This window comes from Equus quagga, chromosome 13 (genome assembly GCF_021613505.1).
Source record: "Equus quagga isolate Etosha38 chromosome 13, UCLA_HA_Equagga_1.0, whole genome shotgun sequence".
Taxonomy (NCBI): domain Eukaryota; kingdom Metazoa; phylum Chordata; class Mammalia; order Perissodactyla; family Equidae; genus Equus; species Equus quagga.
In genome coordinates this window covers 63,862,816-63,889,027 of record NC_060279.1, presented here as the reverse complement: position 1 = coordinate 63,889,027, position 26,212 = coordinate 63,862,816, and the positions used below count along the sequence as shown (strand labels likewise).

The window sequence follows — 26,212 nt, the reverse complement described above, 5'->3', positions numbered from 1 at the left end:
CAGGAAAGCCTGCGGGTGCAGGTGTTGGCTCCCAGGGATTACATTCCAAGACTTTACATCTGATGTCCAGAGTGTCTAAGGATTAAGGAGCTCCTTGTACCCTGGGGCACCAGGCACACTTGTGTAGGCTGTGCACTGGATAAGAGCACTATTTTAAAATATAGATTTGCACATTGATTACAACAATTTCCCTACAAAGAGTAGTCAACCTATTTTTTCCTGATAAAACTAGAACATCATGATCATTTTCCAACATGGAAGTGTCTTGAGAAATGGCAGCTTTTTTTAAATCTTGCAAAGCTTCTGTATGGACAGCGGCCACCCTGCTTCCACCCTGAGGAGGCAGCATAATATGAACACATGGTAATACGTTCCTGACCCCTGATGCATGAAAACTCCCTGCTCCGTGCTGCCTCTAGATCATAAACCTCACTCCCACCAGCTATCCCACAGGTATCACATTTCCCTTACACTTTGCCCTCCCCTCACCCCACACCCCATCACCATACCCTTTCCCATACTTCCACGCATTCATCTGAATCAACACCCATGCCTTAGCGTGTCTTTGCACCCTAAGTACAAGCCTCAAGCCAGAATTCAGGGTCCTTTCGGGCTTGAGCTAAACCAGCAAGGGGACGTCCCAAGGGGGCCAGTCCCTGGCTGCTGGGCTGTTTGTGGCCAGGCAGACGAGGAGTCCTTCGATGCAGAGGGTGCCCCAGTATCCTGTCCGTGGTTCTACCCTGTGGTAGAACAGCATGACGTAACCTACCATAGGGTAAAACCACTGGCAGGACACAGAGAGACAGACACACACAGGGCGGGAGCCACACCACCAAGCAGAGCCTGGAGAGGAGGTCACCACAGGAAAAAGAGCCATCGATCCATGGGGGCCAACACAGGGGACAGCACCACCAGCAAACAGAGAACCAGAAGCAAGTTAACCCAACACCAAGCGAAAAGACATCCCCACACCATGAGAGGTCAGCGAGCTGAGTGGTCACCAGAGGCCAAGACGCTCCTTCTCTCTGCTGGGGACATTTGGCCCCATTGTCCACAGCAACGCTTTGCCAGAGTCTGTTAACCTTTGTAGGTGGGCTGTGGTGAGGGCAAGACAATGCTCTGGGCTCTTCTTAGGGTTACATCAGCTGTTTTAATTTTATTAACCCTGCGCACATGACATGCAACTGAGTATTGACCAAGGCCCTTTGGATTACACACGTCAGGTACACACAGACACTCAACTTAACTGCCCTGGCTGCTTCAAGAGGAAGAGAGGCCCAGAGTCGATTTTAATGGACAATCATATGCCACTGATATTTAGCCACTGCCTACTGGTTCAAGTACAAAAATGATGACATATTGGTTATAAAAGAGTCATTGTCCTAAGTCCCTCCCCCAGCAGCCCCCTGTACTCCTATGACCCAATAACAAAAGGGTTAATGCCTAGCCCAGCAGGGGACCCCAGGACCCTGCTCCAGCACCCATTCAGACTGGCCATACCTGGGCCCATCCTGAGGATGCATGAGAGCTTTGGGACTCAATCTCAGCAGGGGGCAGGCAGCTCTCCAGCCATGGGCCCTGCAGCCTGGGAAGTATGTGTGGCACAGCCTTCCAGGGCCCGAGCTCACCTGGCAATGCCTCCATAGTCCAGCCCCTCCTCGCCGCGCATGATGATGTAGAGCCGGCGGCGCAGATCATAGGGTTTCATGTTCATGATCTGGGGAGACAGAGCATCGTGGCCACCCTGCCACTCCTGCTTCCATGGAGGCTGGGAGTGGGGGCAGGGGACTCTAAGGCCTTCTCTTCAGCAGAAGCTTGTCACCAAGGCCCACGCCTTGGGAACTCTATCTTGTGGGTTTAACAGGCCACGTGATAGAAGAGGGGGTGGTGGGAGTGGCCTCTGGCTGCCCCTGGTTTTAGACACCATGATTATTCTCTAACCTGTTGGAAAGAATCCTCAAAAAGGGTCTGCCTGGAAACGCTGATCTTCACATGGCTGGGGAGGGCATTTGACTGAAAAGGAAACAAGAAACCTCAAATCAGAGCCTTGGTGGTACCTGTTCAGTTTGGTCTCCTGCCTGTATGAACAGGCTTCCTCATCCCCCGGGGCTGGTAGGGGAGAGCCTGGTCCCCTGGAAACGGAAGCTGGCTTCCTGGAGTCAATATGTGACAACTGCTTGGGGTTAGACAGGTGACCCATCCCCCCCTAGGATACAGGCATTCCAATGCCTGCTGCTGGCCTGGGAAACCGTGCTGAAATAACTCAAGAACCCAACCTCCCAGGGCCAGAACTCACATGGCAGAGGAAACGGAACTGGTGAAACTTCCACCGGAAACTTCGGTCATAGGCACCAGGGGAACCTTGCTTTGCCCTGGGAGGAACAAAGATGTTCTGGAATCCATGTCACTTCTCAAATATTAGCAACTCACCTTGTTAGCCCTAAGGAAAGCTGATGCTATGTTAACGAAAAGACAGTAAAGTAAGGCATAAAAGAAAGGAAGTGACTGCCATTAAGATCATCTGCAGATTTAAGGAGTAAAAAGAAAAACTAGAAATAAAGCCAGACCTCTTGCTTTTGGAGAGAGGCCGCTAGTGTTACTCTGAATAGGGAGGCCCTTCCCTCCCCATCCCCACTAACGTGACATGGAAACTGGCCACTAGAGGGCAGTAAGAGCAGCAGGACAAGGATAAACGGCCCTAACAGATGCTGTCACCTGTGCAAAGTCCTTACCCAGACTCAAACCCCGGGCGAGGATCCTTAAATGTGGTGGTGCGGGTATTGTGGTCCACGAAGTAGCGCACCCCCTCGCTGGTGTACTTCATCTCCCACCCTGGGGGCAGAGCTGGTTCTTGGATCATCCTGGAGACATGGGAAGAGAGCAGTTAAGGACTGGCAGTGAAGACTGGCCTCACCTTCTGGCCTCAGTGCTAGGAAGCTGGGGTCCCCAAAGTGCTGCTTTCTTTGCAGAGCCCTTGAGGGTGGGCCTTGGGGAAATGCACCTGGCACCACTCAAGTCATGAGGACAGTTCTGCAGCAGAGAGAGGTCATTTAGCATCTCAAGGCCAAAGAACCAGCCCTGGTTGGATGGCTGTGGCCTGAGTGACCACCAGCAACCCTGAGGCACCAAGTGTCCCAGTCTCAGACTAGCTTCTGGACTGGGGGAGGTATAGGGTGTTGAGGGGGTTCCCTCAGCCCTTTTGAAATTGCATTATCAGAAGCCTACACAATTTGCACAAAGACCGGCAATACCTGCCAGCCAGGCCACTCTCCATTCACCAAGAGGGTCAATTTTTTTTTTTTTTAAAGATTTTATTTTTTCCTTTTTCTCCCCAAAGCCCCCCGGTACATAACTGTATATTCTCCGTTGTGGCTCCTTCCAGTTATGGCATGTGGGATGCTGCCTCAGCGTGGTTTGATGAGCAGTGCCATGTCCGCGCCCAGGATTCGAACCAACGAAACACTGGGCCGCGTGCTGCAGAGCGCGCGAACTTAACCAATCGGCCACGGGGCCAGCCCCAAGAGGGTCAATTTAAGAAGCCGCTTTCAAGCTCCATTAGGCCAACACTACATGGTGAAGGTCTCAGGGAAACTTGTGTACGGCTAAAGGTCCCAGAACATTGGCCATGGAGGACTAACGCAGTCCAAGGCCACTCAGCCAACACTGGAGCTGCACAAGGGCCCAACCTGGCCTTCCTCCCGGCCCAAGTTCTCACCCCTGGGTCCGAGGGTCCTCCCACTGGGTAGTGCGCGTGTTATGGTTCACGTAATACACCCGTCCGTTGTCCTGTCTCTTCTCTGCCAGGGGAGAAGAAAGAAAAGAGGACAATCAAATTACGACATCTTGAGCCCACATCCTCTCCCCTCTGGCTCCCACCTCCTGGGTGCTGGGTCTGAACTGCCCCTGTTCCCAACCCGTTAGAGAAGTTTAACAGGCAAAAGCCTGCCTCACTCGCATCTGTCACTGGCAAAAAGGACAGAGAGTCTTTCCCTACTCGGGAGTTGGGGAGAGATATACACATTTTCAACTCAAGATCAAGTACTGTCTTTGGTTGGCTGGTTTGCTAGAGGGAAGGGGGGCGGTGTGGCAATACGGAGGGGGGGCAGCCCAGCTGAAACCAGAGGCCTAATTGCATCCAGCTGTGTGCAAAGTGGAGGCACGGCCAGCCTCCCCTCAACCCTGGTCCCCACCCCAGTCTGTCATGGCCAGTCTCTGGTTCTGCAACTGCTTCATCCACAGGATGCAGCCGACCCAGGCGCCTCTGTCCCTCAGGCAGAGTCACTGTGGGGTGGCTGCACTTTCCCTCTTATCTCCCTGATCAGCACTCTGCTCCACAGGGCCTACCTACCCTCCATCACATCTCTTTCCTCCTGCTTAAAGGCAAAGTTTTATTCCAAAACCCTCACATCCAGCAAAACCTGTACGTTGCATATGTGCAAATAAACATCTGTGGCTGTGGGCACTCACAATGCCCATCTTACTCTTACACCTAAGTGTGTGCTTTGAGACAGGGTAGAGTTTGGGGAGCTCAGATGTGCTTTCTCTATCCTCTAGACAATCTTTACCCTCTTGCCCTTTCCTGGTGCACTGACGATGCTCCAGGATGCTCAAGAGAGGAAGTCTGGCCTCCAGGGGCAGACTCAACTCTAGCTGGTGATTCCAGACTTTGAGAGGGGTTGACAAGGGGCACCTCATCAGCTTCAGGTGGATGGCATGTGAGACTAGGGGCAAGGCTATAAACTCGAGAGAGATCATCCTTCCCAGGAAGTTCCTGAGCCTTCAAATCTGTTTCTGTTCTGAAAACAAATGATGTAAATGGCCCTCCCTCTTCTACATCGACAAGGCGAAATTAAAGAAATAAAAACAATCAGTTCCAGAAGCTACAGGGAAACCAAAAGCTGAAAAAGGTGCAGAACTGAGAAGCCTACCCCAACCTCACGTCTCCAGGTTCCCAGGATCAACCCAGGGTCTTGGTCTCTGCCTTACCTTATCCATTACTTGACGGAAATTTTAAAAACACAGACAAAAGGAAAGAAAGAAAAGAAGGTGCCCAGGATTGCTACAGGGCTACCACCACCTCAGAATAGCTTGTGGGGCCATCCCACAGAAGGCAGGCTTCTCGAGAGGGTTCTGAGGGGAGGGAGGGGCTGCTCCAGGCCAGAAGTTTCTGCTTTAAACTGGATCCTCCATGTCTGCTCTGCCAAGGGCCAAAGCCAGCACTAACCACTGGGCCGGGGGATCTCCCTAGCAGGTCTGGGGCCTGGGCCCCTGTCTCTGGCACTGCTTGCTGCTTGGGGAGCCTCCCAGGGCCATTGGAACTGCCTTGCTGCACAAGATTTCATACTTTGGGGGCTGGAGAAGTCCTTAAGTGAGTGTCTAATTCGACCTCATTTAGGAAGAAATGGACCCGGGATCATTTAGTCATGTGCCCAGGTTCAGGGCAGCTGAGGAGACATGGATCTAAACCTGAGGTGTCCTGACTCGTGGGCCGGTGCACAGGGAGAAGCACGAGGTCTCTCCTAAAGGAGCAGAAAGGGGCCCAGGACTGAGCACAAGAAAACAGCAGCCTTGAGGGCAGGCTCGCACTAAATGCAATTCTCTTTTGGTTTTGCTGCTCTTTCTGTTCACTCTTAACTCTCCCTGGGGAGGTGGCGCTGCCACAGCCCTAGGGAAGCCAACACAAAGCCCCAAGGATTTGTGATTAAGAAGGTTCCCTGGCCCTTACCCAGATGTTCTTTTCTCTTAGTTTCACACCACTGCAGTCTCCTGTGTTTTACGGATCATTTGTTAACAGCACTGATTCCGACCATGGCTCCTAGCCCCACCTCAAATACTTCACACTTAGCTTCTAGGAGCTGTTTTCAAGTCCCCATTGCTGCTCTTACTTGGTGACCGTCATTTAGCAGAACTGGTACAGAAACAAATCACCTGACTCCATAGCGCCAGGAGAAACTCTGGGTCCCCGACCCTAGGTTACAGTGTCTACAGGCTGCCAAACAGCAACACGGATTCTTGTTTAATCCAGTGAGTTTTCCCCCATCCACGCAAGGATCCTGAGGGTTTGACCCTCTCACCTTTCACTTGCTGCCAATCTCTGCGATACCAATGACCTTTCGTCAGCTCAGGGAGCCAGGTGGATCATCTGCGTGCACAAGGGATTCCCCAGGAGAAAAATCAAGAACCGTGTGGAAGCCTCACTAATGGATATATCCCACCAGCAGGATGAGGAGGTCCTTCCAGTGCTCTGAAATGCGGTGGTAATTCACTAAGTGATACCCTGCAGGTCCAAGGGGTTGATGCAACCTCCTAAATTACTACCAGGGAGTAGTTGTGTCTGCACCGAGAGGATCCAGCTCAAAGGCTGCACTTTTCCAGGCAGATGCTCATCCTGTCGTCAGCTTCTCCACCTTTGTTGGAGAGCACATCCCTTCCCAATTTAACACCATCTCTGAACACCACCAAACCAGCATTTACTGTCTTCTGCTGGCCTAACCAATAAATTGAACTCGACAAAGGCTGATTCCTCCAAAAGAACTGCTCTCTTCAGCTCCCAGGGTCTCTTGCTGTATTGAACAAAACCCTGACCTAGCTCAGAGAGCTACAGAATGCGCTGTCTCACTATCTCTAATGACCTCTTTTTGCATGGCCACTCCTTCTCAGAACAGCCATAAAGCCCGGAATCTCTCTCAAGTCACAGATGTCCATCCTTCTAACTCATTATTGGCAAATCACACCAAGGACTCGAGATAGGTAAGAGGTAGCTACCAATGACAAGGGGAATCCAACATGGCATTAACAACTAGCAAGGATGCACTTTCATAGAGTCGCCACCCAGCACTCAACTCGCTTCCCTCTGGCCTCTTTCACAGCTGTGTTGCAAACAAAAAGGTGGCTTCCATTAGTCAAAATTAGGCTGAAGTCCTCCAACATCTCAGCTGCAAAGAGAAGTTTGGTAAGGTGGCTCCTTCCAATCATACAGTCACAGACCTGAAACAAATGCATCTGGGAATCAGCCAGCATCAAAATGTCTTTGTCAGTGATAGGATGGATTCTCGAGGAGACACCTTCAAAGTCAAGACCAAAACCCAACAGTCCCAGGGCTGCTTGGGGACTTCTTTCATCGGATCACCCTCCTTCAGCTATGGTGGGTGAATGCTACAGGGTGCAGGGGAACTCAGTTACTTTCCAAACCTTCCAGCTCTATCACCTATAATTGCTCCAGCCAGACACCTCTGGAGGGTGTGCTGGAGAGAAGCAAAATGGAAAATCGAGGGATAGGAGTGAGGAAGACGCACAGGGAAAGAGGACAGAGTGTGGTGGAGCATCAGTTGAGGGTGCAGAAGTAGAACTCAGTACTTACCCCAGCCAGGAGGGAGGGGGCCCAGTGGGTCATGGTCAGTCGAAGCGCTCGAAGACTAAACACAAGAAACACAGCAGAACACAGATGTTAAAAAAAGCCACCAGTGAAAAATAAATCAATTGATGAAAATGCTGACGACTCATTTCCACATTGGAGCACTTTGTAGAGGATACAGTGGGGCCTTAGGTGGCATCTGCTCCTCCCAAAGTCTTTTTCAAAAAAGAAAAACTGAAAAAGAACCCAGCACACTTAAGGCCCAGAGAGGTTCTGGAGAGGGCGGAGTGAGGGGGAGGACGAGGAGCAAAACTGAAGGTGGGCCAGGGTGGCGGAGGTGGCGGGCCAGCCCCAGGCATGGCAGGAGGGCCCGGAGTGGGACTGCCCGGCAAGCTGGGCCGAGTGCCTCTGCTCAGCTCCTGCGCGAGGCGTCCAAGTCGACTGAAATCACCACCACCTCCAACTTTCTCCAAGAACCACACACAGGAGGGGAAAAAATATCGCAGGCCTTTCCAATGAAATCATTCCCACAAGCCCTGCCCACGCCCAGAGCTTCCTGGCTGGGGGCTGGGCCCTCCTCCCTCCACCTCCCTCCTGGGTGCGCTGGGAGAGGGAGCAGCAGCGGTGTGCACCAGCAGCCCAGACTGAGGGCACATTCATGCCCCAGGCCCCTCACCTCCCCCAGGAATGTTTTGCTTCCCTTCACAAAGCACCTTTATTCTCCTCCGGCCTGAACCTGAAGTTGCTCAGTGTTCTGTGTGTGCCTGTCTGGGGAGGTAGGGCTGGGGGCGAGGTGGCGAGAGAGAAGGGGGAGACAGGAGAGAGAAGGGGGAGCGGACTCCAGGACTTCAGGGTCACTGTTTACACTAGTACCCCCCACCCCCAGCCTGATTCTGCTGCAAGGTCCCCGGGGCAGGGCTGCAGTGGACCAAGAGTTCTCATATCCTGCGGGGAAGCGGGTGCTGTCAAAAACTCTTCATAGTTAAATAAAACAAGTATTGTTCCATGCTTGCTTGCTTTCCCTTTTTTTTTTTGCAGAAGCATTTTTATTTCACTTACTAAAATTTAATCATTACATGAGGGGATCAAGTTCTCAACGCAGACTTCGGGCTGCCTGGCCGGCCCTGTCTGGGGGCAACGGAGCCACACACGGGCAGGGTGATGAATGGAGCTCAGTCTCGGCTTGAGAAAACATTGGTGGAACTCAACTGCCAGCGAACCCCCTTTCACAGCCCTCCCTCCACTCCCAGCTGAAAGGACAGAGAAACCTTCTTTCCAAGGTGGCAGCACAAGCAACTCTTCCAAAGCAAGGGCCAACAAAGACGTTTAAGTCTTGAAACCATAGGTTCCTTGACAGGACAGAGCCCCCTTTCAGCAAAGGGCCTCCTACCAGGCCGAATGAAACTGCAGGAAGGTGCGGGAAGCCAGGCTGTCCTCGATGTAGGGCACGTTGCCGTCAACCTCGAGGACATGCCTAAAGTTTCCACCACAATTCAGATTTGTCTGATGAGTACTTTCGAAAAACTCTCCCAAATTCTCAGGGGTCATTTTAGTGGGGGGGTGAGGGGAGCAGCATCTCATAAAATCCGAATTCCCCCAACTTTGTTTTGTAGTTAAAACACAAGAACAGGAGCAATAACCGCTTTCAGTAACAGAAGAAAGGAACCACCACATGAGACATGCATGCGTTTCAGATAATGAGGCCAAATGGAAAGCAGCGGGTAAGTACTGGGCTGTAGCAATGTCCCTGCAAAAGGGACGAACTACAGAAAAGGGCATTTTAAGAAATCTTTTAAAGCAGCATTTGGTGCAAAATTGTTTTGCTGCTTCAGGTCTTTTTTCAAAATGAGTGGATAATCCATAAAGCATTCAGGGGCTCCGGTGGGAAACAGCTCCCAACTGGTACCAACTGGGCCCAATGGGCTCACAGTCATCCTTTCCCTATCTCTAAAAACCAACAGACCAAAAGCTCTTTACTCACAGCCTCTGTGACCTGCACTGAACTGGAAATAAAAAAGATTTATCAGTCTGCTTCTTAATCATTGCTTTTTTTTAATGTCACAAACGTCATACAACGTTGGCTTTCTTTCATTAAAGTGGCTTTTTAAAAAGTTCTTTGATGTCCTCCTATTCTCATCCTATGAGCTCCACTCACCCAAAAACCTGTGAGGAGAGAGAAGAGGAAGCAGAGAGGAAAGGGAGAGAAACCAGAGACTGATAAACACGAACGACACAAGAAACGGAATCAATGGAAGCTGACACTCATCACGATTTTACCTCTTACAGTTAAAGCAAAGCACTTGACTACTTCGGATATTTCTTCCCTAATGTACACAGCACAACTTGAAAAATAAGAAAAGGAAATGAACAGAAGTCAAGGAGAAACAAAAAACAAGGGCTATGTATCATGGCGAGAAAACCAAAACTCAAAAACCCCACATGGCCAATGAGCCAACCAATCGTCCCTTCTCTTCTATTGCACTTCTCGCAAAATGAGAGATCCCAAAGTGTTACCTGGAGCACAGCCAGAAAAGCACAGAGAAAGGGGCATGTGGGGTGACGGTCAGAAGAGAGATCCTGGGATGTGCAGGTGACTCTAAGAGACAGGACAGTTTCCTTTATCACTAAGAACAGAAAGGAACACTGTGGAGTAATTTTCCCGGTAACTGTCCTGAGTTGGGAGATCTGAGGTGCAGGCCAGGAGCCAGAGAGCTCACGTGAGTTCATGTCCCTCAGGGACTAAGCACTAAGTTCAAGCAATATTTTAAGATACAAACTCAGAAATAAAGAATGTCTAGCAAATACAGCCGGGGGTGAGAAAGGCTCTGGGAAGGGCATAAAGGTTACAGTGTAGAAGGCAGGCTCCTTTTTTGTTAGACACGTACCCAGTGGGCGTGGAACAAAACCCAGGTGCCTGAGATTCAACCCAAGGGGCTCTCTGCAGAGTAAGAAACAAGTTGTCTGTTTCCGGATGATGCAATTTGGTGTCCATGTGTTGGGAGCCACAGATTGATTTGTTTAGTCCAGCAGACACTGGCTACCTCCTGGTTATTAGGGGAGGAACAAGGCGGGAGGAAAGGAAGCGGTGCCACAGAAATAGGAGTAGGCCGTGAGCCGGGTCCTGTCTCAATACACGACTTGCACGACTGGGCCAGCCATCCCTGGTGGACCACAGCGGGAACATGAAACCAGGGCAAAGTGAGACTACAAGGGTGAGACACAAGCATGTGCCCAATGATCAGAAGCAACAGCGGCACACCAGAAGTCAGGAAAAGGAAGCATGTTAGAAATAAGGAACACTAACAGAGAGATCGAAGAAGGTGTGTGCTAAGGCAGACGCAGGAAGGAACTGGGGAGAGTGTGGTCTGGGATTCCCTGATTCCCACCTTGAACTGTACTTCGTGTTCTCTGCAGGGCAGTGAAGAAGAAGGTCTCGGTTTCAGCCCCGCAGGAGGAAGGGGAGGAGGGGAAGCCACTGGTGTGGTATCAGCTCTTTAGTCTTCAAGTCAAACCCTGGGCTGAGGCCAAACCCCAGAATAACTCTATGAAAGCGACTCTTCTTACTTATAACCAGGACGTGGCAGCACAGCAAACAAGAGGGGCAAACGAAATCCAGAGGGGGAGGGAAATCAACAGAGAGACTGAAAGCTGACCCAAAAAAGATTCCTACCACACTTTTCAATATGAGTTTTGTTTCATGGAGAAAAGGGAAGCATCACCTCCATCCAGAACCCTCCTGGGTCCCCAGCAAAGCTGAGAAAACCATTTTAGAGTACTTACAAAATATTTTAGCATCTAATTTTTACTTCTATGGGCCCCTCCAAGCCAAAGTTCTACCTCGGCAGGCCTGGAATGATGTTGCTAAAATGAGAGCGGCAGGCAAGAGGAATGAATGCTTCAAAAGACCAAGCAGATGTGAGCTCCAGAATCTTCCCTTTCACACACCAAACATCTTCGTCAACCTCGGAAACTACTCGGTGCATGGTAGGAAAGAAAAAAAAAGATTCTTTTAATGGATTTTTTCTTTAATTAGAGAAGTCGAGTAAACACAGAGACAAAACCATGTGAGAGGCTCCTAAAATGTGTCCTTGTCTCTAAGCCAAAGGACAAAGATGCCCGACTTTCCCAGTTTTGTGGCCACAACCACCCAAGAAGATAGCAGGTAAAGCCTTTGGGGTCCAGCTCAAGAGGAACAATTTCTGAAATGCAGAGAATGACCAGATTTCATCCAATTTTAAAATGCAGAACTGGATGTGTGAAAGGGGCTGTGAAGCGGGAAGAGAGGCACAAGGGCATACGCAGGGCTGCACCAGGTAGACCACCAGGGCTTGGGCTGCAGACAGGCATTACAGTTGACCTTGGAGGCAACTTAACATGACAAACACTGTGCTTTCTGCTCATCCACACTAAGGAAACTGGGCTTCCTCATCAGTTTCCTCACTGTATGATGAGTAATCAGCCCCTAGAGACAGAAAAAGGGACAAGCCAGCCCAGGGAGATGTCACCATGCCTTATGGTTGATGGTGCAGCTCCCGCTTTGGGTGGGCAGAGGAAGAGCTGCAAATGAAGGCAAAGCTGTTAAGAAATGCAACTTAATTAAATGGAATTAAAGATTTCTAAGCACCTAACTACTGTGGTATCTAATTCAGAAATGGGCTTTGGTGTTAAAGTTCATTTTAAATAGAAACAATGTTGATTAAACATGGTGATTAAATGTTGTGGACCAGCTCAAAAAGTTTCCAGCCTTTCAAAAGAAACCAGAATCAAAACAAAGAAACAACCCACCAACTGGGAGAAAATATTTGCAAATCATATATCTGACAAGGGGTTAATCTCCATAATATATAAAAAACTCACACAACTGAACAATAAAAAAACAAACAGCCCAATCAAAAAATGGACAGAGGAGATGAATGGACATTTTTCCAAAGAAGATATACAGATGGCCAATAAACACATGAAAAGATGTTCAACAGCACTAATTATCAGAGAAATGCAAATCAAAACTACACTAAGATACCACCTTATGCCTGTTAAAATGGCTATAATCACTAAGACTAAAAATAACAAATATTGGAGAGGGTGTGGATAGAAGAGAATCCTCATACACTGCTAGTGGGAATGCAAACTGGTGCAGCCACTATGGAAAACAGTATTGAGATTCCTCAAAAAACTAAAAATAGAACTACCATATGACCCAGCTATCCCACTACTGGCTATCTACCCAAACAACCTGAAGCCAACAATCCAAAGTAACATATGCACCCCTATGTTCATCGCAGCACTATTCACAATAGCCAAGACATGGAAACAATCCAAGTGCCCATCGAATGATGATTGGATAAAGAAGATGTTGTATATATCTACAGTAGAATACTACTTAGCCAGAAAAAAAGACAAATTCATCCCATTTGCAATAACATGGAAGGACCTGGTGGGAATTATGCTAAGCGAAATAAGCCAGTCTGAGAAAGACAAACACCAGATGATTTCATTCATATGTGGAATATAAACATACACATGGACAAAGAAAATAGTTCAGTTTCTTATCAGGGGAAAGGGGGTGGGAGGTGGGCAAAGTGGGTGAAAGGGAGCACTTATGTGGTGACAGACAAGAAATAATGTACAACTGAAATCTCACATTGATATAAACTATCATGAACTCAACAAAAAAATAAATAGAATTCCCATAAAAAACAAAACAAAACGGGGGCCAGCCTGGTGGTGTAGAAAAAAACAAAAGTTTCCAGCCTTCAATATATGACATCCTGCATGGATTCTACTGCAGATCCCAAGCTTCATGTTCAAGGTGCTCTGAGAAAATGCAAGCAGAGTTCCAGCTTGAGAATCCCACCTCTCCCTGCCAAAGAGCCTGTGTGGCTAGACTCCCCACAGCTCCAGGTGCTAAGGGGTTGTAGACTCAGGAAGGTGGGGCTGGGAGGGTTCCTAAAGCGACAGTATGGAGACCATTAGACTGTTAATTTGGGGCCATTGCACCCTGAATTCTGGACTATAAAGTGTAAATGTTATTGTGTAGGTAACGATCACAGAAGGTTTTGAGACAGCAAAGTGATGAAAAGACAGTGATATTTGAAGATTGTTCTGGTGGGAACACACAGTACAGATTGGAGGAGAAAGAATGCCAGCAGAGAGAATAATTCAGAGGCTGCCTTAACCATTCAGTTCAGAGGGACCGAGGAAAATCAGGAATCAAATAGAAGGAAGTTGATCTAGACCAGGTATCCATAAACTTTTTCTGTAAAGGGCCGGACAGTAAATATTTCAGGCTTTATGGGCCATATGGTCTCTGCTGTGACTGCTCAGCTATTGTAGCATGAAAGCAGCCATAGTCAATACCTAAACTACTGGGCGTGCTCATGTTTTAATAAAACTTTATTTACAAAACCAGGCATGGGCCAGTTTGGCTGATAGGTCATAGTTTGCCAACTCCTAATCTAGATGAACTTTAAATGTCCCTCCATCCTTGATATCTGTCACATAATAAAGACCTAAAGAAATACGGTAGCAGCAATGAAAAAAGAAGGATTTGGGTGACTGCTTTGATTTGAAAAGGTGAGAGGTCACAGAGCACCTTCAGGTTTCAAGTCAGGGCAAATGGACTCAGATGGAGGGGCCAGAAGAGAAATCCAGTCTTGGAAGAAACAAGGAGAATTCAGTTTCAGACATACTGAGTCCTTTTAGAGAAAGGCTAGACATAGAGTTGCTAAGTTAGAAACACTAGAATTTGAGGAATTTCACTGTGATGAGTAAAATCTCAATGATGTTTCTAGTCACCATTCTCCCTGCTCACCAAACAGGTCAACGGAGAACGTGCAAGGCTACATATTCTCAGGTATGGGAGGCTCCCCATCTAGTGGCAAGCCCCTGCCTTCTCACCTGGTAAAGGAATCTTTGGCTGAAGTGCTGCATGGCGCCCTGGAGTTGATTCCGCTGCGACTGCCACTGCTCATAGTTCCGCACATACTCCGCAGTGGGGCGCTGCCAGGTGGTGGTCCGAGTGTTGTGATCCACATAGTAGAACCTGCCTCGGGGGTCTGTGCGTTTCTCCCAGCTGGAATCATGAAGCTCAGAATGAATATCGTGACCAGCCCACCCCTACCCTCAAATTTTAGAGAAATCTCAGGGTGTTGGCAAGGAGACACAGAGGGAGGGCGAAGTGTGGTGTCTGGCACAGGAGCTTGGCTGCTCTTGGGAGGCACAGTCAGACAGGCCCCAATCACAGAGGATCGTGGAGCCTGGACGATTATAGCAGACATTTGTGGTCGCCTCTGCAGCAACCAATCCCTCCTTACCATTAGCTCCTGATTTCCATTTAGGGGATCCATGTGGTTCTGGGGAAGCTGACTCTACTCCCAACACAAGTTGAACTGTTGACTGGACCAGGAGTGAGCATATGACCTAGGCTGGGTCAATCAGGGTGAATCTCAGGACTTTTGCTAGGAATTCTGGGAAAAACATAGTCTCTCTTCCTTGCCAGATATGACTGAGAAAGTATGCAGTCCTGGCAGCCACTAGCTCCCATCTTGGTCCAAAACACAATATGAAGTTGACCCAGTGGATGGCAGAGCAGAAAAATGGAATATGACCCCTTGGTGACATTGTTGGGCCCCTAGATGAAGATTCACTTGAAACCAGGATCTACATGTAGAGTTTTCAGTTACGTGAGCCAATGAATTCTATTCATTATTTAAGCCAATTTGGATCCCAATTTTTGCTTTTTGCAACTGAAATTACCCCGATCTAGGTGCCAATGAGAACATTCGCATGGTCATGGGAAGAAGGGGTGCAGCAAACAACAGCAGGACTCTCTACATTATCTTTAGTGAGGAAGCAACCTTTCCAAAGTTGGTCCTAAAACACCCACGGGCAAGGCCGCGCTGAAACAGACAGTAAAAATCCTCAGCTGTGCTTTGTAGGTGTAACTCGATTTCCACACACACGGGGAAGAAATGACCAAAAGAAAGGAAGAAAGGGAACTTTGTAGGGTGATGAAAATGTTTTACATTTTGATGGGATGTAGGTCACATGAGCGTATGCGTTTGTCAAAACTCAGCGATCCATACATCTAAGATCTGTACATCTCACTGCATGTAAATTATACTTCAATTTTAAAAAGTGAATTTGAATCCAATCAAGCCTCCATATGTAACTACCAGTTTAGAGCAAAGACTAGGGATAGCGGAGCATGTTACACAACACCACAGAGTCCCAATCAGCCACATCTGGAATACGAGCAATTCTACAAGACAAATGCCCAGGATCTGCAACAAATAAGTGGCCCGAAAAAAATAAGAAAAGGCAGGGAAACTTATAGATGAAGAGAGACTCATGAGACACAGCCAAAAGCAATGCGTTGATCTTGAGATTGGACTTGATTCAAACAAATTAAGTATAAAAGCATTTTTAAGACAATTGAGGGAAATGAAACACAGACTGGGTATGACATGAAATAAGTAAATACTGTTAATTTTGTTGGGTGGGTTCGTGGTATTTTGCTTATGTTTTTTTAAAAAAGAAACAGCCTCATTTCTTAGAGATATATATGATGTATTTATGAATCAAAGGATATGATTCTGGGATTTGCTTTAAAATGCATCAGCCCCCTCCTCTGACAAGAGGGATGTCAGATGAAATAAAATGTTATTAATTGTTAGAACCAGGGAATGATTACAATGGATTCATTGTACTATTGTCTCGAATTTGGTGTCTGCTTGAAATTTTCCATTATAAGTTTGAAAGGGGAAGAGAGAGGGTTTAACAAGGATGAGAGAGAGATACCAGTGAAGAAAACAGGATTAACCCACTGCAAAGGGACCCCAATATGGATTATATTGTATAATTCCAAGGTGTTGCAGAGTCTTTGTTCCCTAACTACCTTCTCATTTCATCTTCTCTGAATTCTTACTTCACTCATGTGACTATTGTGCTTTATCTGGTACCTCCCTCAATTTTCAGGGTTAGCCCACTAGCTGATTTATTTTGCCATCCCTTCAATGATTCTTTTAAATTCACAGCCACCCTAAAAGTGGCTTCTCCTCAAGCAGTTCCCAGTCCCTATGGCCAGTTCCCAGATTGTATCCAGACTCCACCTGCTGGATGGCCTTGCCTTGTGACCTGCTGTCATTTTGGATTCAACTAAACACCACAGCTCTCTCTACACCTGAGTCTTTCCCAGTCTTCCTCATGTTCTCCTCCTCCCAGAGATGAACACTAGTAAACCACTCAGCCCGAGGGCTTCTTTTTTGTTGTTTCTCTGCCCTTGATTTTCCACTTCTATGTCCAACCATCCCTGAACCAATCTCCCCACTCCAGTCCAGCTTATAAACTGCCCCCAGGGTAACCATACCAAACTGACACTTTACGTCACACTCCTGCTCAAAAGTTTCGTTTAGACTCCCCACTGCCCTTGAGTCAACTGCTTTAGCTGGTAGTCAAGGCTCCCAATAATCTGGAATCGTCCCAGCTTTCTCATAAATCCTCTCAACTAGTGATTTTTATTTATTTTTATTTGTTGTCAAAGAAATCATGTATCCATAGTTTAAAAACACAAATAGGGGGCTGGCCCTGTGGCATAGTGGTTAAGTTTGGTGCACTCTGCTTTGGTGGCCCGGGTTCATGGGTTTGGATCTCGGGCACGGACCCATACCACTCATCAGCCATGCTGTGGCAGTGACCCACATATAAAGTAGAGGAAGACTGGCACAGATGTTAGCTCAGGGCTAATCTTTCTCAGCGAAAACAAAAAGACAAAAAAATCCCCAAACAAATAGAATTACAGGGGATACAATGAAAAACAGTGTCTCCTGCCCTACCTCTCCCCATTGCTGATTCCTGCTCCTCAGAAGCAACTACTTTCAACTCTTGACTGCTTCTATTTATAGCCATATTGTTAAATAACATGCTTATTCCATTATTCTTCATTTCTCCCATATTAGATATTACTTATGGACTTTCCACTATCAAAGCTGAGGATTTAGTTATTGTATTCCACCCCCCAATGCAGTGCCCACTCTTCCTCCATCCTCCCAATTTAGAAAATCATCAAGTCAATATTCAGAGTTTGTAGTATGACTTTATAAAACACTATAAACACATTTCCTTACTTGTACAACTTTTTCTTTTTTTCTGGAATTAAGAATTCTGCATTTCATTCTGCTTGGTTTTCAAGAACTAACACTAATTCAGCCCCAGATTGTGACAGAGCAGGTGGCCTCTCAATGTCATTATCTCTCAGCCACATCTTTCCAGGCACCCTTTGTCCAGTGTGGACAGTTCCCCAGGCCTGCTCTACATTATTGTCCTGGGTCATCCTCCCTCACCTTCCTCTTAGGAATGTCTTTGGCCCCTGAATCGAGTCCCTTGTGTCCTATGTCTCATGACTTCTTTCTTGGTTTCCTCTCATGTGGTGGAATAAATCATCTAGTAGCTTCTGAGACAGGATGAACTGAAGTTAATTTTTTGAAAGCTTGGATGTCTGAAGATCCCTTTATTTCAACCCTCACACTTGAGCGTTAAAATGACTAGAAGTTGATTTCTAGACAGAAAATAATTTTCCACCAGAATTTTTGAGGGTCCTACTCCATAGCTGCTGTTGAGAAGAAGGATGGCGTTCTTGATTCCTGATCCTTGATATTTACCCTGTTTTTTCCCTTTGGAAGCTTTTGAGATATTCTCTTGGCCTTCTGGAATTCCATTCGGATGTGCCTTGGGGTGGAGTTCTTTTCATTCTCTGGGTTAGGCATTTGGTAGGCCCTTTGAATTTTGATACGTAATCCTTGAGTTCTGGCAATTTCCTTTTATTCTTTCTTTGATAATTTCCTATCCTCTATTTCTCTGCTCTTTCTTGCTAGAACTACTATACAGATGTTGGATCTCCTACACTCACCTTCTAATTTTCTTATCTCCAACTTTATCTTTCAATCATTCTATTTAATTTTTTTTATTTCTGCTGTCATATATATTAATTTCTAAAAAGCTCTTCTTGTTTTCTTCCTGGTTCATTTTATGGTCTCCTGTTCTTCTTCCAGAGATGCCATATTTTCTTCTAAATCTTTGAGGATATGAATTATAATTTGGTTGTACTTTTTCAAGTTTTATTCAGCTCCCTATACTGCTTTCACCAAGTCCCTTTTTCTCTGTTGTTCCTTGGCTGTTCATTCACATTTAAAAGTGAGCCACTAAAAGGCTGACTGGAAGCTCTAGGTACCCAGGTGGGAGCTGGCTGAGCAGTGGCTTCACTCAGCTCTCTCCTAGAAGATCCCAAAATATCACAATCTGTAGCTCTCTCCCCTTAGACTGGTCACTTTTCCCAGCAAAAAAAACTTTCTAATCTTTAGCCTGAGGACAGCATCCTCACTTAACCCCTTTCTTCTGAGTTCATCCTTGCCTTCAGCTATGGCAGTATGAACATGTGTGTGTGCGTGTGTGTATGTGTGTGCATGCACGTGTGTGGTGGAGGGATGGGAGTGATGACTGACAACTTGGGAATCTAAGAGCTCCCTGCGCACATTTTAAACTTAACTTCAAGTTTTTAGTCTCATTACACACACACAAAAACACATACACATGTCTCTGATTGCTGAGGCTTTCCAGGGCTCCATGGTGCAAACTGGCCGGCTGGCTTCCTGGTGGATACACCACACTGAGAGCTTGGGTTTCAGCTTTCTCAGCTCTGCCACTTATCTATCAGCAACTAAACTTTCGATTAGAATCTCCCATATGCTGCTCCTCCTCTTCCATCCCTTTATCATTATACTTTTCTATACCTTTATTGCCTTTCTAGTGAGTTTTCAGAAAGGAATGGAAATCAACACATGTTCAGGCCACATGTTTAATTAGAAGTCCTCCGCACTGGTGAATTTCAAACTTCTAAGCAGCATAATCCAACCCTTGATTTCAGGTGAAATCTTACGCAGACTCCCAATCTATAAAAACAGAGCAGTGGGTGGAGGCCTAGGCAGCGCTTTCATGATCTTTGGTTCCAGTGAGCATCTCCACCAAACCCAGGGACCTTCCTGGACACACTTGGAGCATTTTTGTTTCAAACAAACCTTCCAGTCCAGCAAAACTGCTCCATGCATCATTCCCTTAACCTGTTCCCCCAACTTAAATTGCCTTCGTCTTTTTATATAAGTCCACCTCCAGGCTTACCTGCATACCAAATTCAATCTGCCTCCCGCTGTGAGGCCTCCCTACACTGTGCTCTGTGATGACCACTTTCCCTCCTCACCTGTGATCTGAGAATCGCCTAAGAGTGACTAAAGAGCAAATTACTGCATTCGTCCTTAGCTACCAGGTCCAGTACTATTTGCTCCTGATGAAATGATTGGTCTTCATACAAGGTTCCCATGGGTATGACAGAAGAGGGTGGCGGTGAGAAAGTGAATCCTTTGGCTCAATCTTGCTCTTGGGTGACTACGTCTGCTGAGATAAGCATCCCATCTGTAGTTTTGAGACTGTTGCCACCACGGTAATTCTTCCCTGGGGCAGAACTTCTCCCATTAATTAGCGATGAAATCTTAAGCACTCTGTCCTCTCTGGGCTCCCCATTACAGAGTGGAAGTAAGTGCCAGGGGCTCAAAGGTCTGGGCCTAAAACTCAGGAAGAACTAATAGGCTATGTAGGATGTAGAGCTGAGCCTTCTCCCAAGAAAACATCAAAACTATGCTGAAAATAGGTGGGACTTAGAAAGCTGAATCTGGTGTCCCACCTCAATACTGAAAGAAGAGTAAATCCTCAGCCATCCTTAGAAGACGTCATCAAATATCTTCATTTAGATTCCATCCAAATGTTCACCAGGTCAAGGCCTACATAACTTACAGACCAGAGAGGTTCAGAGGCAGCAAACAAAACGCTTACCGAGTTACCACTGCTTTTAAATACACGTGCTATAAATATACAAAGTGTAACTGAGCAATGCATCCCATTAAAAAAGAGCGATTAATTTGTGAGACAATTGGAAAAATTTGAGTAATGCCTGGGTATTTAATGACAGTAAGGAAATACTGTTAACAATATAGTGGTTTTACTTTTAATAAGAGAACAGTTTTTAGAAATATATACTGAAATATGGATAAAATGATATGATGTCTGGGATTTGCTTCAAAATAATCTAGGACAGGGAGCACGAAGGGGTGAGTAAGGATTACAGATCAGGAGTTGGCAAATTTTTTCAATAAAGGGCCACAAAGTAAATATTTTAGGCTTTATGGGCTATATAGTCTCTGGCACAATTATTGAACTCTGCCATTGAACACGAAAGCAGCCACAGACAATAAGTAATCAAATGAGTGTGGCTGTGTCCCAATAAAACTTTATTTACAAAAACAGGTGAAGGGCTGGATTTTGTCCACAGGCTCATAGTTTGCCAACCCCTAGTATAGATGAAACAAAATTAGCCATGAGTTGGTAATTACTGAAGCTAAGTCTTGAGTATGTGGGAATTCTCTCTACTTTGTGCATATTTGAAATTTTCCACAATAATATGAAAATTTCCATAATTTCCATAATAAAATGTTCAATTTTTTTCTAAGAAGTCAATGTTTACCTTTGGTAACTTCACTGGATTTAAAGTCAAAGTAGAAAACAGAGTGAGGACTAATGATGACAGATTATGAGTTTCATTCCCAGAAGGATAAGGAAAACACAAGCATTCTACTGGAAAATTGAAACTAAAAGAAGCACGTCCATGGAAATTTGTAGGACCAGAAGGTGAGGTAGCATTTGCCTGGCACACGCCTGATAGCTGAACCAAACAGCAGAGGGGCTCTCCCAACACTCCTCACTTCTGACATCCTCTCTCTCAGCAAGCTTAGGATGGGGAAGTGTTCCTACTGTATGTCCTTCATGGTTGTTTTACTGGAAGGTGATTCTTTCCTCAGAGCAGAATACATTCTCCTTCAAAAGTTCCCAGGACCAGGAGACACATGTGGAAAGAACTTTCTATCTCTGGCAGACAGGGAACCAAACCCCTTCTCCTTGAACTTGGACAGTCTTTCTTCACTTGGAAGCCTCACTCATCCTCTGGTTTTGGAGAACTTAGCTGCATTCTCACAAAGCCCAGCTGAACAAGGAGCACACTGTCGTTGGGGGCTGGTTGGGCACAGGGTGCTGTGAAATGCATCAACACCCTTTCTATCTTGGCTTCCTCATGCCCTTTCTTCCCCAGAGATGCTCTAAAAATCCTAGTATGTCCTAAGAAATGAGAGCAGAATTAACGTAAGTGAATAGGAAAAGCAATCAAGTGACTTGGGATAAATGTCCCTATACTTTGCTACCTCTGCAGAAAGAGACTGAAAACCAGGATATCTCTGTAGGTGAAATGACTGAGGGTATTGAGACACCAATAGCCCAGGAGGCCTCCCCAGACCTCCTTCCTCCAGGACCCAACAGCCATAGTAGTTCTGAATACCACTTAATAAAACTCATGGACATCAGTTATGGTCAATCCAATGCATCTGGGGAGAAGGCAACATAGAGAGAGACAGGAAAGAATGTAGAAGGAGAAGACAAAGGGAGGAGGGGAAAAAAGAGAGAGAAAGGAAGAGAGAGTAGGGGAAAATAAAGAGATGGCTATGGCTGCAAGTGGTGGTGAAGCTGTAGGGTGACTCTTAGTGCCAGTTCTAGAGTCTCAGGGCTGGTCAGTCAATGCCTTACCCTGGAGGAAGAGGCCGCTCCCAGGTGGTGGTCTTGGTATTATGGTCAACATAATAGACACGCCCATTGGGCAGCTCTCGCTGCTCCCATCTGAAAAATACAGTCAAAGGAAACACGAGATACACAGTTGAAAGGCATAAGCCCTTATTGGAAAGGGAGTCCTTCACTGCTGATGTGGCTAATTTGAGAGGAAACATCAAAGATGACATGCAAGATCAACACAGCATCAGACTAGCTCCAGTGCTAGTCCACTGCTGACAGTGGCACCCAGGAGTCTTCTTGAGAAAACTATAATAGCTCCCCTTTATGGACTCAAGGTACTAGGATATGCTATAGATTGCTCTAAAGTCCCCTAAACAACCCATATGAATCTACATTTCATGGATTTTTCTAAATCAGTGTTCCTTGGCCATTTTGGAATCAAAGATCTCTTTAGGAATGTAATTTCCTTTCCTTTTTCCTTCCAAAATGCACTTGCCAACAAAAATTTATATGCAATTTCCGGGGCTCATGGGCCTCACCTAACACTTATCTGTGGACCCTCCAGCCTTTTTAGCCTACATGACCTCTTAAAGTCACAAATGATAGGACTATCCCTGTTCTCCTAGCATCATATATATTCATGATCACATTTCTTTTTAAAATACAGGATTCATTTACAGAGGATCTTTAAAAGAGATACGGGTGAATCAAGAAACACAGCATACTGTTACTTATTGACTGCTCTACCCCTAAGTCTGTATGTAAGTAATATGAGACTGGGGTGCTGAGGGTGGTTCATCTGTGCTAACGGAAGAACGACAAGGTAGCAGATGACCCAAAGGAATATAATCCACAAGCAAAATCACTACAAAATACAGCCAAGGACCACCCACCCCCACATTCCCATTATTCCCACGCTTAATGTGATCTGACAATAACTCTACTTACTCAGAATACAGTAACCTATATATATGCATAAAGGATGCAAAATTTATATCTATAAAATGATTACCACTTTATAAAGAATGTTAATAGTCCCATTAGCCTTTATGTTTTACACTGATTTTATTGACTTCTACTTTTGAATACTGCCTAGGGAAGGTGACCTTTTCCAGGAAGCTAGTAAAATCAGTTCTGCTGAAATGCTTGTTTTGAAAAGACAAATCTATTTCAATGTGATTGATACATGAGAGAACAATGTGAGCATAATGTGAACTTTGTGTTTTCTTATGCATGATTTTGCCTTTGAGAAACACTAGATGAGCACGGAAGATTTCCCCTAGCTGAACCCAGTCAGTAGGAATACACAAAACCCACATACATCTACCAGCTACCTCAGTTGACTGCATGGTATACACCACACCCAAAGACATGTGGTGTTACAACTCCTGTCTGGTTTCAGATAAGCCTCCTTGCACTACTCCACAACAACACTCACAAACTCCAACCCTTCTGACACCTGCTTCCACAAGCAAATGTCAGGTCTTCTCGTGGAAATGTGCCATATTTATTGCAGTGTTAGGTATGTCAACCATTTAATGTGTAAAACTGCTACCATTTTTATTAGGTTCCTATTTTTTGTGGGTGTCACTGCCACATTTGTCAGTGTTATGCTCCTAACCCATTTTTCCCCATAAGCTCTGTGGTTTTTATTGTATGATTTTGCATAGCGTGGTGACTTTTAGGAACACATATGTTACAGCAGATCTGACTGTATTCTGAAATAAATGTCCTAACTTCTATTACTAAGCCAGATGTGTCTACTCCAATAGACACCAGCTTTATTCAATACCATTTCTCATTTAAATCAGGATGTCTGATCAGTGGACTGCATTGATCAGCCCTTCCAAGGCTGGTTCAGATACAGATATACATGAAGTTTTTAAGGCAAGGAAGGGAAGGTGGACCATCACCCACTGAGCATCTACAATGAGCTCATGTTTTAACTCATGTAGTCCTTGTCTCCATCTTTTAAAGTGAGAAAAGCCATCACCATGAGGAAAATGAGGTTCAGAGAAGCTAAGTAACTCTTACATGGCATTCAAACTCAGCTCTGACTTCCTAGCCCATGAGTTTTACCACGTCATGCTGAAAGGAAGAAAGGAGGACAATAAAAGTCAACTAGAATTTATAGGGAACCTACTACCCAGCAGACAAGGTACCAGGTGCCATCCCAATCCCCATCTTGAAGTGAACAGCTTTCACTAGCACTGGAGTCCTGGCAGGGGGCCCTGAAGAATCAAGACGACTGGGAAGGAATTATAATGGGCCCACCATGTTCATTTCTAGGCTCCATTTTCATCACAACCCTCTGCTCAGATCCAATCTACCAGAAGAGGCTGCACATTTTGCACTACTGGGAGGGTTAACCCTGGGAGCAGCAAGGACCGGTGGTTCCACACTCCCACTCTTCAAAAGGGATCAACTACTGGGTTGAGGACTAGAGTGCTATAAACACCATTAAAAGGCGCTCGAGAACATTTTCTGTCCTGGCCATTTTTGCTCTGGTTCTGGCTGAAGCGGATACTGGTGATTTAACCCAGGTCTGACTCCTCCCACTGCAAAAGGAAGATCCTTGCACTTCATCCACTATTTTATTAAAAGGGCAGAATCTTCTGGCAAAAGTGGCAAGATGAAAATGCACGCTGGGTAAAGTTATAGATCTCCTTCTGGATGCCTTTCTGAATTAAAGACAAAAAGAGTAACAAACACTGCCAGCTCAAGAGGCTGCTGTCCCATCTGCAGGGATCTGGTTGGGACCTTTCAGCAGGAAAGGCAGGATGACATACTGTGGCTTCACACCAGCTCTCCAAATTCCTCCTGGCTGCTCACTGGGCAATAGAGCAGCTAATCTGATACCCTCTGTATTCATCTGAATTTGGAAATGAGGAAAGTCTTGAGAAAGTTACTTGGCTGAAAGATAAGGACTGAAATATGGAAGCTCCTCGAGGCAATGGCAGCAAACCACTCTTTTATAACCTTTGTTCCTACAGAGACTTATGTAGCTGAGGGCTCCCCAGCAATCCCTAAGAAGTTAGCTATATCCTTCCCTCCCTTGACAATTTTGTGGCACAAAAGCACTAACAAAATTAGTTTGCTCCTGTTGCAGTTGCTATTTGGGAAACTGTCCATAACATGTGGGTGGGGCTACCTCTTTAATAAAGACAAAATATTTGTTGTAGCAATTAGAGATAAAAGGTGCTTATACACATTTTTCTGTATTCCAATAATTTTTTGTTACAATTTTCATCTTTATTATAAGTAGTCTCTACTTTTGACTTCTTCTATATTTCATTTGAGGTAAGGAGAAAACTGGTTTTATTATACTTTGGCTAATATTTTAATTTGAAGATGAGGTAATACTTAAAATTCCATAAAGTAAATGCCTATAATCGTCACAGTGGTGTTCCCACACACTGCCAGAAAGGAAAGCAGTGTGAAGTGCTCTTTGTTTATATTCAAGAGTTACGCTGGCTCTTTCCCAGCCTAGACAAGACCTGTCCATCCTATCTCTGATCCCAGCTGATCCTAGAAATGAAAGTCTCTCTTTCAGGGACTGTTATTGTCCAGCAAATCTCAACGTCCTTCTGTGAACCCTCTCAACAGGCTTAGCTAGAAAAATAGTTTCCAGAGGAACAAGACCTTTCTTCCATTACCTTTCTTGATATCTACATTTTGCCTTTTATAAAATTGAACTCCTGCTCAGATTAAATGTCCATGTGGGTCCTCCCTGATCCATGACCTGGCCTAGCTGCTTTTCTTAGAGAACTCTCAACTCCTCCCTTACCTGCATGGCTCCTCAGAATTCATACATATCTCTTCCCTGCACTTGTGCAGCACAGTCGGTCAATTCTGTCGTCAAACGAGCCTCCCGATTTTCATTTCTCCTCAGGAGCTGCTGACCCGCATAGATTAAGCCTTCCGACTGTCTTGGCTCGGTCTCCCCATGCCAAGAAAGTGATGCTGGTAGCAACCTTTCATCAGCATATCCCTGTCAGGGGTTAGGTTTTTGTCCCTTATAAGCATCTTCTTTATGCTGAGATTAAAAGCCTTTTCAATCAAACTACCCATGGGTCTCAATACGGCATCCTGGTCACGTGGGTCATATCCTCTCCCATTGAATAGCTTTCTTTGATGCTCTCAGGAACAGTGTTCAAAGCAGCAAGCTTGTTTCAGGTCCCTTCCCAACACATTGCTCCT

At 45.9% G+C, this 26,212-nt stretch overlaps 1 protein-coding gene across 2 annotated transcripts in view; it reads right to left on the bottom strand.

The window, feature by feature from the left end:
* Positions 1-26,212, bottom strand: part of WWP2 (WW domain containing E3 ubiquitin protein ligase 2) — a 135,216-nt gene that overhangs the window by 7,564 nt on the left and 101,440 nt on the right. The window contains exons 9-16 of one of the 2 annotated variants that reach the window (XM_046681928.1): positions 22,031-22,120; positions 14,252-14,426; positions 7,361-7,415; positions 3,716-3,797; positions 2,733-2,861; positions 2,297-2,372; positions 1,942-2,013; positions 1,629-1,717 (exon numbers count right to left, since the gene is read on the bottom strand). In XM_046681928.1, coding sequence (XP_046537884.1) covers positions 1,629-1,717; positions 1,942-2,013; positions 2,297-2,372; positions 2,733-2,861; positions 3,716-3,797; positions 7,361-7,415; positions 14,252-14,426; positions 22,031-22,120 — 768 coding nt within the window. The remainder of the gene's footprint in view (positions 1-1,628; positions 1,718-1,941; positions 2,014-2,296; positions 2,373-2,732; positions 2,862-3,715; positions 3,798-7,360; positions 7,416-14,251; positions 14,427-22,030; positions 22,121-26,212) is intronic. The other variant, XM_046681929.1, reaches the window with a different exon arrangement.